The following is a 15,708-nucleotide window of genomic DNA, read 5'->3' on the forward strand; positions in this document are numbered from 1 at the left end:
CCTGTAATCTTTCTCCAACAGATATGTTGAACCTGTAATCTTTTGATTTGTTGGATTGTCTAATAATCACTATTTCTTGAGGTCTTTAGCTTGATGCTCTTTGAAACCTGTAATCTTTTGATCTCGTCATTTTACAGGATGTGACTTGTCATTTACTGGACTATAAACAAAACTGTAAGTGTGATTTTGCTGGATTTAGGGTTTGCCTCATGTATCCAACGGGTTAGTGAGGCCACAATTTTTTGATAAAATGGGCCGACCCATAGGCTCACACATTGACCTTTGAGCCACGGGGCCAGGTCCAAGGCAAGGTGTTGGTCGGCCCATTCCCATCTTAACCCCCGGGCATTGCTGATTTGGCACAAATGGGTGTTGGCTATGGACATGTCGTTTCTTTTGCAAGCAAATAGGGAGGGCATTTGATGAATGTATCTAGAGATGCCAACCATTGTTTGATTTTATGCCGATATGATTGTTAATATTTGGGCATCTCCAATGTTGACCCTCAAAACGCCCGCAACTATTCGGATCGCATAGTCCGGACGTGTGTTCCCTTCCAACGTGGTCTTGCATCCGTCCGTTCAGCGGTTCGAATGCACTTTTTCCCGCAAGCCGGAGACAGATGGGGGGGCCTTTGCGGGCGCCCAGACTGCTGCTATGCCGTCTTCTAGCAAACATGGCCTACCCAAAAACCATCTGTATCGCCCACATGCTTTCCCAGCGATGCTGGTTAGCGTCACATTCATGTCGTCCCAGAGTGTGCACGACCTCTCATTGGAGCTGTCATTGAAGCGACACGCCGGCCAAGAGCGCCCCGCACCGCTTCTCGGTGCATGTGACGTCTCTCCGCATTCAAACAGCACCACGCGGCGTCTCTCCGCATTCAAATGTGCTTCGGTTTATATGAAAAAGATCCAATTTGCATGAATTTCATCTGGTCTATTAAAATGCGTTTTGAAAAATATGTGGATAGCATTGGATGGTTGGCTCCCACGTTCGAAGACTGGTTCTCCGGTCTGTGGATGGAGACGGCATTAGAGCTTCATGGAAAGTCCATGGACGCATTACATTCTTTGGAGTTGGAGACATTAGAGCAACTCCAACGTGCCGACCTAAACGGATGCGTGTTTTGTCCACTTTTTGTCTGTTTGGGTCGGCCGCCCGCTCGGCGTTCACCCTATTTTTGACTTGGGTCAGCATTGCGCCCAATGCCCTGGCCCATATTTGCCCGAGTGGCCTGCATGCCGTCGTTTTTCAACAAATACACACATTTTGCATAGCTTCGGAAGCAAATAAATATAGCATAGTTTCACAACCCAAATAAATACATCGTAGTTTACAAGCCGTAAAAAAATTAAATTGGCTATACATCTATTGGTTTCCAACATGAGCCCACATATGATCAACCAAATCATCTTGTAGTTGACTGTGAGTTTTCCCAATCAGGCATTTGATGATGAAATTGGATGAACTCTGCAAGCGTTGCCGCTCCTCCTTCATGCTCAGGCATAAACTGTCACCCTGAAACTGAAACCCTTGATCGTATATAGATACGTTCTAGGCGCTCATCCTCTACGATCATATTGTGCATGATCACACAAGCTGTCACCATCTCCCACAACTTCTTGGTGCTCCAAGTTCTAGCAGGATACCGAACGATGCCCCATCGAGATTGCAGAACACCAAAGTCACGCTCGACGTCCTTCCTAGCACTCTTGCCCCTGAGCAAATCTCCTCCTCTTCTCTCCGACATGGTTGGGGATTGTCTTCACAACAGTGGTCCACTGAGGATAGATATCGTCAGCTAGGTAGTATCCTTTGTTGTAGTTGTGGTCGTTGATGTTAACCAGCAGGTTGTTGCCTTCGGCAAGCCTTGCAAACACCGGCGAGCGTTGAAGTACATTGATATCATTGTGTGATCCGGCCATGCCGCCAGATCCAGAGATCTTGTGAGGCCACGGCCTCAAGTATGACAGTGCAAGCCCTGACATGGCCCCTATACTACCCTTGCCAAGCAGAAGGGCAATTCTTCCACTCCCAGTGCATGCAGTATATGCTGCCAAGCATCTCTGGGAAGCCCATGTTCTCTTTGATCACCAACAAGCGGGTTGTATCTTCAGCAGTCGGCTCTCTCAAGTACTCAGGCCCAAATACTGCAATCACAACCTTGCAGAACCTGTACATGGACTCTAAGCACATAGACTCGCTCATACGGACGTACTCATCAATGAGATCACTGGGCACTCTGTATGCAAGCATCTGAATAGCTGCAGTGCATTTCTAATAAAAGGAGAAGCCAGACTTTCCAAGGGCATCCTCCTTGCACTCGAAATACTTATCGTATCCGATCACCCCCTCTCGAATACGGTTGAAAACATGTCTAGCCATACGGAAACGGCGCCGGAATTGATGATGTTTGAAGAGTGGGTTGGCTGTCTCAAAGTAGTCCTTCCAAAGAAGAAAATGACCGCTCTCTCAGTTGCGATTCAACGCCAGAGTGTGCCCCGGGATCGAGCCCTGGAACAATGGCCGCTGCCTACTAAGGTGGTCATGGACCAATGGCAGCCACCATCTCCTCATCATCGGATGATGAATCGTCGGAGTCGTAGAGAAAATTGTGGAAAAAGAACTCGTCGGCGGAGTCCATTTGTACCTTGGGGGCAAACTGTCGAAGAGTTTGCAGGCGTCGTCGAAGAAGCTGGCCATCGAAGAGACACACGCCTCCCCTGGACCAGGTAGCTGGCCTGGCGGCGTCAGACGAAGGAACTGGCCAGGGCCGCGGGGGCAACTTCATGCTCGCGGCGATGTCGGGGTGGGGTGGGAAGCTGCGGTGGCCCGGCGGCGAGGCGGTGGTGGCGGTGACGTGGGAGGTGGCGGTGTGCGGGGGAGGTGTGTGGGCATGAACTACTGGCAGGGACACTGAAACTGGGCGGCGGCGATGGGGTGGGGCAGGCGAGGGCTTGTTGTCGATGGGAGTGGAAGAGAATGGCCAATGTGCCACCGATTGACGGGCTAGAGGGAGGAGTAGGCGCGCGTCCGCTTCGTGTCCGCGCCGACACAAATGAGGCCCAAATATAGGCCAGGAATAGGTCGCCGGATGAACAAAAAGCGAACGCGCATCCGTTTGGGTCGACGCGTTGGGCCGACTTTTCTGTCCGCGGAGATCCAAACGGACGCGCGCGGACGAAATGGGTCGTCGTGTTGGAATTGCTCTTACTATCAAGAATGTGTCCCTAACTCCAAAGAATGTAAACACGCGTCAGAGTCGCTCTTACTACCAAGAATGTGTCCCAACTCCAAAGAATGTAAACGCATTACTACCAAGGAACCAAGTTTTGTGCGACAAAATTTCGTGTTTTGACCCTTCTCGCATAGAAATTCAGGATATGACCCCGGTTGGAAAAAGTTTTGGGATTTGACCCTTTTTCTTACCGCCAGGGGCGCTGGCGGTAGGGTTAGCCATCCTACTACCAGGGCCCATGGCGGTAGGGTGCGACGGAGGGAGACGGCGATTGTCTCCGCGTGCTACCCTACCGCCAGCTCCCCAGCGGTAGGGTGCAGCAGTTATTTCGCCCGACCCCCCGCCCCTGCCCATCCCCCCCCCCCCCCCCGTCGACAGTTCTTCTTCTTTTTTTCCTCGCCCCTCTCTCCCTCTCTCATCTCCTCCACTCTTCCACTCGGATCTTCACCGTTTCTTCATCGTTTTTGCGGATCGATATGACCCCAAAGAGAGAAACATAAGCTCCTCCGATCCCTCCAAGTAGTTTTTGCAAACTTGCTTCCTATTCGACGCATTATTTGCTTGAAATCCCTCATGTTTTTGAACTTAGATTGGATTTTTTTCCACCTAGGATTGTTTTAGCTTGATTCTAGTTCTAGTTCTTAGTTCTTTAGTAACTAGTGGTATTGAATATGAACTCTAATCAATAGTTCATATGTTAGTGTGAAGATGAACCCTAGTTCATATTTTTTTTTTGTTAAAAAAATTATGATTTAATGCATGTGGGAGGACTTGCTTTGTTTTATGATGCATGTTGATATGATGATATGAAGATGTTTGGAGAAAATACATTCAAGATGAACTCTATTTCAAAAAAATGTTAAAAAAATGATGATATGATGCATGTTGGAGGATTTTATTTTGATATGATGCATGTTGATATGATGTGATCCATCATGTGTAGTAGATGTTGTTGGAGGAATATGCATGTTGGAAGATGAACCCTAATTCATGTAACCAAGAAATTTCATTTTTTGTTTATGTATGCTTATGCTTATGATGCTTTTGTTTATGAAATTTTCTTATGGCGGGCACCTCTTGCGGACAACATCGGCCCACGGTACTCCATACTTGACTACGCATTCGACAAGGGTCATCGTGCCCGTTTCATAGAGAACGGAGTGGTAAGTAATATGAAGGAAATATTGATCTAAGTTTTTGGATTGATGAAAATAAGTTCCTAACTTTTGTCGTCCACTTTTTGACAGATGCTCCAGCCACTGCGCATGAGGGGTCACGGGGTTGCCAGGAATATGGACTACGACGAGCGCTACACGTCGTACTTCAAGAGAGCCGACTATTGGGTTTCGTGTTGCAGTTCAAGCGTCAGCCGTCGACGCTTGTCCACGCAGCTCTGGCAGCTTTGATTGACCGGTGGCGACCGGAGGCCCATTCTTTCCATCTACCATGCGGAGAGATGACGGTGACCCTCGAGCATTGGTCGATGATTACTGCCATGCTGATCGAGGGTCAAGCACTCACCGGGCGAGTGGAGAGGACCAACTGGCAGCAGAGGGTTACCACCCTCATCGGCGACTGCCCCGGTGCTAAGGGTAACCGTACATCCAGTGTACCATTGCCCTGGCTCTCGGAGCATCGGAAGACATGCCCTGAAGACGCCGATGAGGTGACTGTGGAGTGGTACGCGAGGGCCTACCTGTGGTATCTTCTCACGGAGGTCGTGTTTCCAGACAGATCCGGGAACTCTGCAACTGGTCATATCTGTTCTTCCTAGCCGACTAGGATGCAGGGTGCAGTTGGGGGACCGCATCTCTCGCCTACCTATATCGTTCGATAAGAGAGTATCTCATTGCCTACCTATACCGTTTGGTACAAAAGTATGTCCATGACATTTTGTTATATCTGATCCTCATTTGATGTTTTGCAGCTTGACGACGCAACCCAGAGGACAGGAGACAAGTGTAATATGGGTGGCTTTGTGTGGCCCCTCTCCATTTGGATGTGGGAACGGCTGTCGGTGGGGCATCCGAAGAAGATGCCAGATGCCCATGGGGTGCCTATAGCGAAGACGGCGACGCGAATCGACACCCCATCGTAGCTTACGAGTGGGATGTTGTCAAACTCTACACGGGCCTGAACAAGACTTCGTACAAGACCTTCACCAATGAGTTGAACGCTTTGACGCATACGCAGATATATGAACTCGCTCACCACCTTTCTCTTTGATTCCACTTTTGACCGAGAGTGGGAACTTACCAATGTATATGTAATAGGTAAATTGGTGGCCGTATCATGACCGAGAGTTGGACTTCGATCTGAACGTGATGTGCGATGCGGACAGTGGTCTTTGGCGGTGCATCGTGCCCATGATCTGTGTGTACGTCGTCGAGTGGCACTTGCCACACCGCGTGGCCACGCAGTTTGGGATGTATCAGCATACCCCACCGGGCCCGTCGACTGATACCGGCGGCCACACGCTCCACATGTGAGCGCGCTTGTTCTTCGCGCCCATGATTTCATTGCATTCGACTTTATTATGATGTTTCTTGTGGCCTATGCCTTGCAGGATGAGCCGGTAGAAGAATTAGTCGATCACAGACTGGGGAGAGGAGCATAAAACTCATGTGACGGAGTGGAACCGACGGAGGTTCCGTAAAGATGAGGAGAGGAAAGTGACTGACTGGGATGCTTACCTGGGCCGACACATGAGGTGGTACGATGATGGCCAGAAGCACCGTCTTCGTCTCAGGCCTCGGTGGATGGCGGAGGACATCGCGGAGCTAGAGAGGGATGACCCTGAGGAAGAGGCCTACCAGACCGCATCAGATATGTGCATAGTGGATTTAGGGAGTTTGCACCCCTCATCAACAGAGTGGTAAGTTTGAACCGACGGTTGTATTTAAATTATTTTATTCGTCATCGTGACTGACTTATGTCGTTACAGTCCGGTGAGTTGAACAGATGCATCTTTGAAGCCTCAAATGCACTAGGTGATGCCCCCGGGAGCGTACAATCTGAGAACAAAGTGAGGGTGACGATGAAGGTACAATTTTAGCCTCCTCGAAATAGATGCATCTTGTTCACTTGCAATCATAAATCTGATACTTATTATGCCCTTGTTTCATTGTGAGTGCAGAAGTTCGTGAAGCGCTGTCGCAAGCTGGTAGGCCTGCTTGGGTGTGCTGGAGCTGGGTTGGTTGAAGCTTATCATCCTGCAGCCACACAGGGTCACATCGGCTCATCGAGCCATGTTCCCTCGTCGTCTAGGTTGATTGAGGAGGAGGAGGAGGAGGAGGATGAGGAGGCCACACATGAAGAAGGGGAGGAGGAGTATCGTGCGGAAGAGGAGGATGAGAGCAATGGGGAGGAGGAGTACGATGAAGATTATGGACCTCCACCAACTCAATCATCTAAACAATCTCAACTGCCAAAGAGGAATCCAAAGAAGAAGGATTTGCTGAGTCCAGACTCTTTCCAGAGACCGGTTACTCGACGACCCAAGAAGAAGACTGAAGAGACTCGTTCAAAGAGGAACGAGGACCGTACCTCCAAGAGGGGCAAGAGCAAGTAATTTGGCTCTTGAATACTTGGCTATTGTAGTTGTCTAGTGGTTATGAAACTACGTGGAACTATATGTTTGCTATTCATGAAACTATGTGTTTGCTATATGTGGAACTCCGTTTGCTAATTAGTTGAACTTCGTTTGACATGTACTTCAAATTTTAGTAATGTGTATGTGATGTCCAAGTTTAATTGTTTGAGATCTGTTTTTTAGGCTCTATATCATTGCTGTGATATTGATATTGAAAAGAAGCAAACAGTTAAACTTGAAACCATAAAACACAGGACCTACTGCCACGGACCTTGACGGTAGGGTCACACAATCTACCATCAACCTCCCTAGTGGTAGGGTGAACCTACTGCCAGGGCACTTTGATATTCCGTTACAGAAACTTTCCGAGGCAAAAACCCAGCCACCACCTACCGCCCGGGGTTCTGGCGGTAGGGTTAGACAGGCTACCGCCAGGGTCCCTGGCGGTAGGGTACTTATTCACGTCAGCTCGGGCAAACGGCCGCCGTTCCCCTCCATCGCACCCTACCGTCAGGGCCCCTCGCGGTAGCCTGTCTAAGCCTACCGCCAGAACCCCTGACGATAGCAAAAGGGTCAAATTCCGAAATTATTTCCAACCGAGGTCAGATCCTGAATTTTTATGCGAAAAGGGTCAGAACACGAAATTTTGCCACGGTAGATAGCTTTACGCGACATCGAACACGCGAGCGGATCTCATGGCTGACGGGTTGACTTCATGAGCAGCCAGGGACGCGTGTGTTACATAGGCGTACAGTTTTATTTGTGAGGGAGCCTGCTGGATGCAGTTATGCGCAGGAACCGACAGAAAGGCGTGGCCTTCTGCCATGACGCGGGACGTCGCCGCTGCCCAGCGCCGCCGGCCCGGCGCCTCCTCGCGCTGCCTCAGAGGCCACGACACCCCTGACACCTCCAGACCTACCACATACTAGTACCCGGCGGACACGGACCGGTCACCTGCGCCCATGCTTGAGACTGCAGAAGCCCGCAAAGGCGGCGGGCGGGCGGAATTCAGAGCAGCAACGGAGGACAGGGAACATTGTAGACGAGATGCGTTTCATTTCATTCATCGGGCACGTCTTTTCCAATGCTGCTTCCCTACCGACCAAATCTCGACATGCGATTATGGGCACACGTAGGCTACGGAGTTGTTGTCTAAGGGCATCTCCAGTGTCTCAAAATAGTAAATCTAAGGGCATCTCCAAAGTCGTGAATCAAACCGTCCATAACGTTCGGACCATGTTTTTCTTTTGGCAAGAACGTTCGGACCATGTTGTCCGAACATTTTGAGGCCTTCAACGCTGTCTATTCCTTTAATCTGTTTGTGCGTCCAAATTCACATAGACCGAAGCAAACCTAAAAAAGATTTGATATCCGGACAGCCGCCACGTCGGAATCCAACACCCCTGTCCCACACAAAAGCAAGACGGAGCCTGTGTATTTGGCCACTTCCGCACTGTTTTCGCAAGAAAGCCGCCCTTTCCCCCACTATCTCCACTCCATTCGCTGCTGCTATGCACTTGAGTTCCCGTTTTGTTTCACAGTCCACCACCGCAATGGAACAGGAGGAGGTGGTGGCAGAGATGTTCTTAGTCCCGCCAGGCCTAGAGGCAAAGGACCCGCGAGTAGTGGCCGCTCACAAAGCCAACACGGCATGCGCACTACCCGCCTCCGCAGATAGAGGAAGAGGGAGGATGTTTGGCGCCAACCGGACTGGCAATTTTTGGGCTTGAACGTACAAAACTTTATGAATATCAAATATCGACGCATTTTGATTGTTATTGCATATGTTTGCACTTTGTATAAATTAATATTGATCTATATGTGCATGTCAAATGGAGGAGAAGGAACCTAGGACGGGCATTTGATGTATGGGATTGGATGACCGACTCCACAAGCGCTGTCCATGGACACGTCCGGACGTGTCCACCAATGTTTAGGGTGTCCGTTTCGATGGACTTGGAGATGCCCTAACCTGGGCCGCTTTCTAGAATGATAGCCGCTGGTTGAATTTCGGACAAAGCGCAGATTTTTTTTTTAGATTGGATGAAACAAAAAGATGGTTTGGGACTACCACCACAATACATAGACGCAGTAACACCAGTTCTACCTATAAGTCTTGATGACCCTACGGTAGCGACAGCTTGCACTTTTGTGCACTCCTCGGAGAGGGACAAAATTTCAGTATCCATATGTAGCAGCAGCTAAAGGAGATCCCCAAGACGCGGCCGATCTTCCGCCGCGGAGAGGGAGGGTGGCAGCTGCTGCTAGCGTAGTCTCAGTAGTAAATGGAGAGGGTGCGGTGATGAGACAGCGCCATGTTCTGAACGCCTACCGACCAGAGCCAGAGGTCAATGTCAATGCTCAGAAGCTGCCAGGAAAAACACAAAAGCAAGAGCGGAGTCAGCCCGAGTTGAATCAAATGCTACACACATTGACTGCTTTGCTTACGAAACCTAATGATGTTAAACATAATGAAGTTGATCGTGCACTCAAGTAAACTTAATGAATTTCATCGGTTATTTTTTCAGTGATAATACAGAGTGCAACCAAACACCAATCTGCAACCGTTAGTTTGTGTTGTGTACCAGCCAGGAGTGCAGGTCAGAGAATAAATGGCATGAAAGCCTCAGGTGAACCTGATTCAGATGTGGTCATTCAAAAAAGAGAGGAAGAGATTCAGATGCCCGTACCTGCTTCCCAAACTTTTTGTTGATGAGTTCCCTCATTTTTTCAACGGCATGAACAGAACAAGCACGAATCTCCACTTCCTCTTCGCTTCCAGGCACAATCTCGCTGTTCGAGTCGATCGAGCAACATAGACTCGACTCGTATTTCAGTATGCCAAGCTCCCTCAGTACAGCAGGGACAATATAGTCGGCAAAGATGGTGATGGACTTGATGTCGTAGAACTCTCCGTAGTTTTCCCCCTTGAAAGCACCCCACAAATCAGCAACGAATATCTGGGCTCGCTTGTACAGGAAAACCTGGTGTCCCTTGTAAAGTGAGTGATCTCGAAAGCCTGTCAAAATTGAGTTACAACAAATCTGTCATGCCAGATAGATGCATTCTAATAAATATGTTCAAGAGTGTTACAACCAGTCTGCAGTGAAATTTTCCTCAAGGTACAGTTTAATTATGACCAAGTATGCATGAGAAAAGAAAGTAAAATATATCGGCAGTCAGGACTTGGACAACAGTGGCTACCATCTATCAGTATCACCATAATTACACATGGTATTGGTTGAATGACTCACACATGTACAAAATAATATTAGGATGTACAGATGAACCAAATCGTGTCTGGCCATTTTCTATTTAGCATGATGGTTAGGGGTTGGGGTGGGAGCGCATACGCACAATATTCAATGTTGTATTTGCAAGTAAAACCAGGAATGAAGTGCATCTGCTCTGGTGAAGTTTCCCTCGAGCATGTTCACAGAACAAAATGAGGCCGACTGGCCAAGAGTTAAAGGCGTGTCTGAGCAGATAGTTACTTCATGCTACAGCAAATTGTCTCGTAAGTTCAATGATCTAACCACTGAGTAGAAAAGAAAAAGAATAATGCTCAGTATTCTCAATCAACAAACATCCAAATCCCAAAGTAGGGACATCTAGGATGCAAGCTAACTGAGGTGTAAGCTGTAGCCACGTAAAGATCATCCATATCTTGTGGTCCTATGTGGATGTCCATGGCCCAGCCCATTATGCATATCCAGTGGTCCTAACCACCTAGGCAAGTTCTGCATTTCTCTCATTGTTTCTGCCCACGTCTAATTGGCCCATTTGACAAATGATCCAATGACTAGACAGGGGACAAGGACCAAGGTCTCCAAGATAGTAAAATGTATCTGCAGAAGCAGCTATTTGACTACAACAACAGACTAAACAGGAGCCAACGAAAAGATTGTACACCATTGAGTTCCTGTTCTCCAATATAGCTGGAGAAATACAGCTTAGCCATCTGGCCTAACTAAAACAGGACAGATGAAAATGAAGCTATCTCCGCTATCTGGACGGCTACTCTGGTCTGTCTTGAGCGCTGCCATGTTCGAACTTGGTTCCATTAAATGAAATGGAACCGGCACAGGCGACACCTTTCCTCTAAAATAATGATGCTATCAAGATCAAGTGGAAGACAAGTGCAGTGGCTGATTTACCAGGAAAGTGACGGGTAATCAGTTCAATCAGAGATGCAGCAGAGTTTCCAGCAGACTTCACAAGATTAGCAGCCTCGCCGCCAAAGCTTCTTTCAAGCTCCAGACCAACCTGAATTAAAGCACCAGAACAAATAAATGCTTCAGAACCAAATTGAGATCAGTTGGCAAAGAAGTTATTTGAATGTCGACATTAACATGATAGTTCTGATGGAATATGATCAGAGCATATTTGAAGTAAAAGTGGATAGCTATGCCTAATTGCACTAAAGAAGATGGGCGTGACTTTTGTAGTTGTTAAGTGACAAAGTATTCAAATAATATGAGCAATTGAGCAGAACACAGTGGGAAAAATTTAAAGTCCAACACTTCAATATACTGAATAAGCAACACAGTGTAGTACCTCATGAAGAAGGCGGACTCTTTCCTCCTCAATTGGCAGTGGGCGCGGCCAATTCAGCAGTTCTCGAAGTTGTGGTCCTACATTTTCCATAAGTTGCATTTTCTTCCAATTAGTGGGAATTACTGGGAGTTATAGCTTCTTTTGCACAGAAACAGGGAAACTGTACCAGTATAATTCTTCAGACGATCTGCATCAAGTGCTGACTTATCTTTCTCTAATGCTAACTTAAGTCCAGAAGCCAAATTGTCATAGGTCAAGTCCTTGTCTATTCGATTAAGGAATATCATTAGTATAGTAAAACACATTATAACAGAAAGGGGAGGCATTTATCCAAATAAAATGAGTGATCCAGAGAAGTCAATTGCAGTTAAATCCAACTAAACCCAGTAGAGAAACTAAGGAACATCAGGTAGAATAAAAGCTTGTGCACATTATATTTTGAGCTACACAAAAGTAACAATGTGGAGTGTAACAAAATCAAGATGCACTGTAATTTGCAAACAAAGGTAACAACTGAAATATAGCAGAAGAAAACTCAAAGGATTTTGTTAAAATAAGCTCAATAATATAGTGAAGAACAGCCAAGAGAAATATCTATTACCTAGGGCTAGATAGTCGCAGCCAAAAAATAATTAAGGGAAAAATACATTCTCTGAATAGCCCTAGTCATTGTCAACAAGTAAAGAGAGAAAAATAAATCATCACTCCTCTCCCCTAGCCACTTGTTGGCAAAATAGCAGCCAACATAAAAGGTTGTTGATCCAAGGAAAATCATGTGTAGCTACTAACAAGAAATACTTAAGGTAGAAATCTCTACTGTTAAAAGGGAGTTTGCAGTCGTGATGGTACGTCGTGGTTTGGTTTGGTTTCGTATGTTTGTTGGTTCCACATTAATTATGGAGAGTATAATTCTTTGGACGGGAGGATCATGTTAATTATGGAGTATCCGTCTTTGGGCGGGAGGATCGCGTTAATTATGGAAAGTATCATCGAGCATTGGATGTTAGAATCACGTTAACTATGGAGAGTATCATTCTTTGAACGGGAGGATCATGTTAATTTTGGAAAGTATCACTGAGCGTTGTACTGGAGGATCGCTAGAATATTGATGCCCCCGTTGCAACACACAGGCAATTAACTAGTATCCAGAAGTTCCTTGTGGTGTATAAGCACTAGTGTATAGTTTTCAGACAATGCGAAGTTGATTTCTGCACTCTGAAAATCTAAAAAAACCTAAAGTGACGAGAAGAGGAATTCTGCACGCCTGAACATCTTAATACCCCTAATAATTGTCAAGAAGTAAAGAGAGAAAAATAAACCGCCACTCCTCTCCCCTAGCCACTTGTTGGCAACGTAGCAACCAACATAGAAGGTTGTTGATCCAGGAAACTCACATATAGCTACTAACAAAAAAAAAAACTAAATTAGAAATATCCATAAGTTCCTTGTGGTGTAAGCACTAGTGCATTGTTTTCAGGCAATACAAAATTGATTTCGGCACTCTGAAAATCTAAAAAGCCTGAAGTCATGAGAAGAATAATACTGGCTGCACGACCAAATGTCTTAATATCCCTAAACATTGTCAACAAGTAAGCAAAGAAAAATAAACCGTCCCTCCTCTCCCCTAACCACGTGTTATGCTATACAAGAGAAACAACATACGAATATTTTATACAGGAGCAAAAGAAATGCAAACATAGAGTGGCAATGTCTGATGTCTGTTAGTGCTAATATTTTTCAGAATTCCTTAAGAAAAGTACCACTCATAAGATAAGGACAATACATCATTCAAGTAATTTCTTCATGTTCAAAACACCAAGTACGTTCCTGGCTGAGCTAATACCTGGCCAGAAGCAAAAGTTCAGCGCGTCCAAGACGAAGAGGTACTGCACAGTGAGCGGACCATTGTCAAAGTAATGGATTCCTTCGAAATCCCACTCAACTTTTGGAACGTTCCCCTGAATTTTGTCCACAGCCTTCTCAATCTCTGTGAAACGAACAAACGGGTAAGAGGAACATAACTTAGAACTTCACTTGGGACATTTGTCACAAAACGAAGGATGAACATTGATATAAACATATGAAAGCAAAGCAAAAACATTGATATAAACATCAGAAAATGGTGAAGGCTGACCAAAACAACATATAAGAAGCACCAACTAAGAGAGCGGGAATCTAGAAACTGAACATTTGAAGTCCAATCCTAGAACAAGAAAATTAACTCTCGTTTCTTGCAGGGTCAATCACATACTGCTTAGAAATACAATCGACTAATAACCCGCAGGAACTTCGAAGCCTGTGAAGATGATACTGCGTGGCCTGAGAAATCCTAGTACCGTTCCAGAAAAAAAAAATCCCTACAAAGACGATACGCCCTGGTCGAAAAAATCCAGTGTCATTCGGGAAACGGATACCTAGCATGTCGACCTTGACGTGGGAGGAGCGGCTGGCCACCCAGGCCGCCGACGCGCGCACGGCCTCCATGGCGGCGGGGGCGAATAGGAATAGGATAAGGCCGCGGGGGAGGCGGGGTCGGTCGGGACAATGGCGAGTCGGGAGGATTTAGGGATGGAAACCGTGACGGCGGGGGGAGTAGTGGTGTGGCCCGTGACCGCGAGGGCGACGCGGGTTTTAGCGTTTTTCCCTCCGGAAGGGGGTTTTGGTTGGCCTCTTGCTGCCCTCACGATGGGGCCTCCAATGGCCTCGGAGAACTCCCGCCTGGCAGAACACGAGGAATTGCGCAGTGGGGCGCGCGGCACGCACGACGACCCGGCTGTGCTGGCGTGGTCCGCTGGGTTTGACCCACATCCGGAGCTGCTGAAATGACTGGATTGCCCTTACTTTCTTCTCTGCCCTAGGCCTCCTGTATAGTTATAGTTTAGAGGAATTTTATGGAAATTTAAAACTGATACTCCGTCCTAGAATAAGTGTTGACTAACTTTATACAAAATCAGCGGCATTTATTTTAGAACGAAAAGAGTATATTTTTTATAGGAATTTTGTTCTTTAAATGTAATTACTTTGTAAGAATGGATTGATATTCTTATGTATTCTATCATTCACATTTTAAAGGAAAAAACAGTGGATACAAAATCCATATCATATGAAACCGGCGGCATCTCTTTTCATATAATAATTGAGCTACACGTCATTTTATTTTCTATGATTTTTCTGTTTCTACGAATGAAAAGAGGCATGATATATCTATCTCTATCTCTATATCTACTAATAAAGCAAGGTGCATTTTTTTAAGTTTTTTTTCATCCGTTCATCACCGGAAAGATTTTTCTTTTATTCGAGGTCGTACTAATTTTTGTGCCTCCTCCTGTTAGAAAAGAAATAATGGTTTGTTCAGAATTTCGTATATGGGCCACATGCGCTCTGAGCCAGTGAAGCCAGCCCACTTAATTTACTGCCCACGTGGTGGGTAAAATCCTATTTGCTGCACAGTGTAACATATAGAGAGGACTTCGCACCTGACAGCCAAGACTGAGACGGGACATTTTCTTTTTTTCTGTAGTTTTTGTTCTCCTTTTATTTCCTGTTTATTTTTTATTTTTTGCTTTGGAAAATTATTTTACTTTTTCGCTTTTTTTGTAAATTCAAAATTTCCAGAATTTCAATTTTGGTCAAAATTTCTAAACCTTTTCAAAATTTTGAAACAAATACTGTTTTAACTTTATTTTTGACATTTTATTTTATTGTTATCGTTCCAAAGGTTCTTCAAAATTCATAAAATGATACTCCCTTCGTCCCATAATATAAGAACGTTTTTTACATCAGTGTAGTGTCAAAAACCTTCTTATATTATGGGACAGAGGGAGTAGTATTTTCCAAATTTGTTTGAGATTTCCAAAAAAACAGTTACATTTTAAAAATGTTCAAGATTCAAAAAATATTCTTATTTTACTGAAATGTTCAAAAATTGAAAATAATGTTCGTGTTTCAAAAGCACATTTTCTAAAGTTGTTCCGAATGTTGAAAACATGTTCCTATTTTTAAAAACAATCCCAAAGTCAAAAAATATTCATGATTTTTATAAAAGGTTCATGTTTTCAAAAAATGTTCTGGTTTCAAATTATTTGTCCCGTTGCAATGCACGGGCATATGTGCTAGTACTACTTAAAAAGAATATAAGGTTTCATATTTCACTTTTTCTTCCCATCAACCTTTCGTCCAACCTTTTTCATATAATAATCAATCACCTTAATTTACTTATCTTCTAAATCAGTCTTACTTTAATCTACTTACCAAACTTCTCATCAAAATATAAAGTAAATCATAGACAGGATTTGATAAACATTTATTTACACAATCG

The 15,708-nt window shown here is 45.5% G+C and overlaps 2 protein-coding genes across 2 annotated transcripts; both read right to left on the reverse strand.

Moving 5' to 3' along the window:
- Positions 1 to 2,001: 2,001 nt before the first annotated feature.
- On the reverse strand, positions 2,002 to 2,794 carry LOC147984345 (uncharacterized). Its single transcript, XM_087541056.1, has 2 exons — positions 2,557 to 2,794; positions 2,002 to 2,267 (listed from the first exon to the last, which is right to left on the reverse strand). Exons 1-2 carry the CDS (start codon positions 2,792 to 2,794, stop codon positions 2,002 to 2,004), a joined length of 504 nt encoding a protein of 167 aa, XP_087397182.1.
- Positions 2,795 to 8,836: 6,042 nt separating this feature from the next.
- On the reverse strand, positions 8,837 to 14,107 carry LOC125536446 (uncharacterized). Its single transcript, XM_048699676.2, has 7 exons — positions 13,805 to 14,107; positions 13,234 to 13,377; positions 11,557 to 11,655; positions 11,391 to 11,467; positions 10,991 to 11,099; positions 9,524 to 9,852; positions 8,837 to 9,201 (listed from the first exon to the last, which is right to left on the reverse strand). Exons 1-7 carry the CDS (start codon positions 13,872 to 13,874, stop codon positions 9,109 to 9,111), a joined length of 921 nt encoding a protein of 306 aa, XP_048555633.1. The 5' UTR covers positions 13,875 to 14,107; the 3' UTR covers positions 8,837 to 9,108.
- Positions 14,108 to 15,708: the final 1,601 nt, after the last annotated feature.

This window comes from Triticum urartu, chromosome 2A, assembly GCF_056163025.1.
Source record: "Triticum urartu cultivar PI428250 chromosome 2A, HENAU_Tu73, whole genome shotgun sequence".
Taxonomy (NCBI): domain Eukaryota; kingdom Viridiplantae; phylum Streptophyta; class Magnoliopsida; order Poales; family Poaceae; genus Triticum; species Triticum urartu.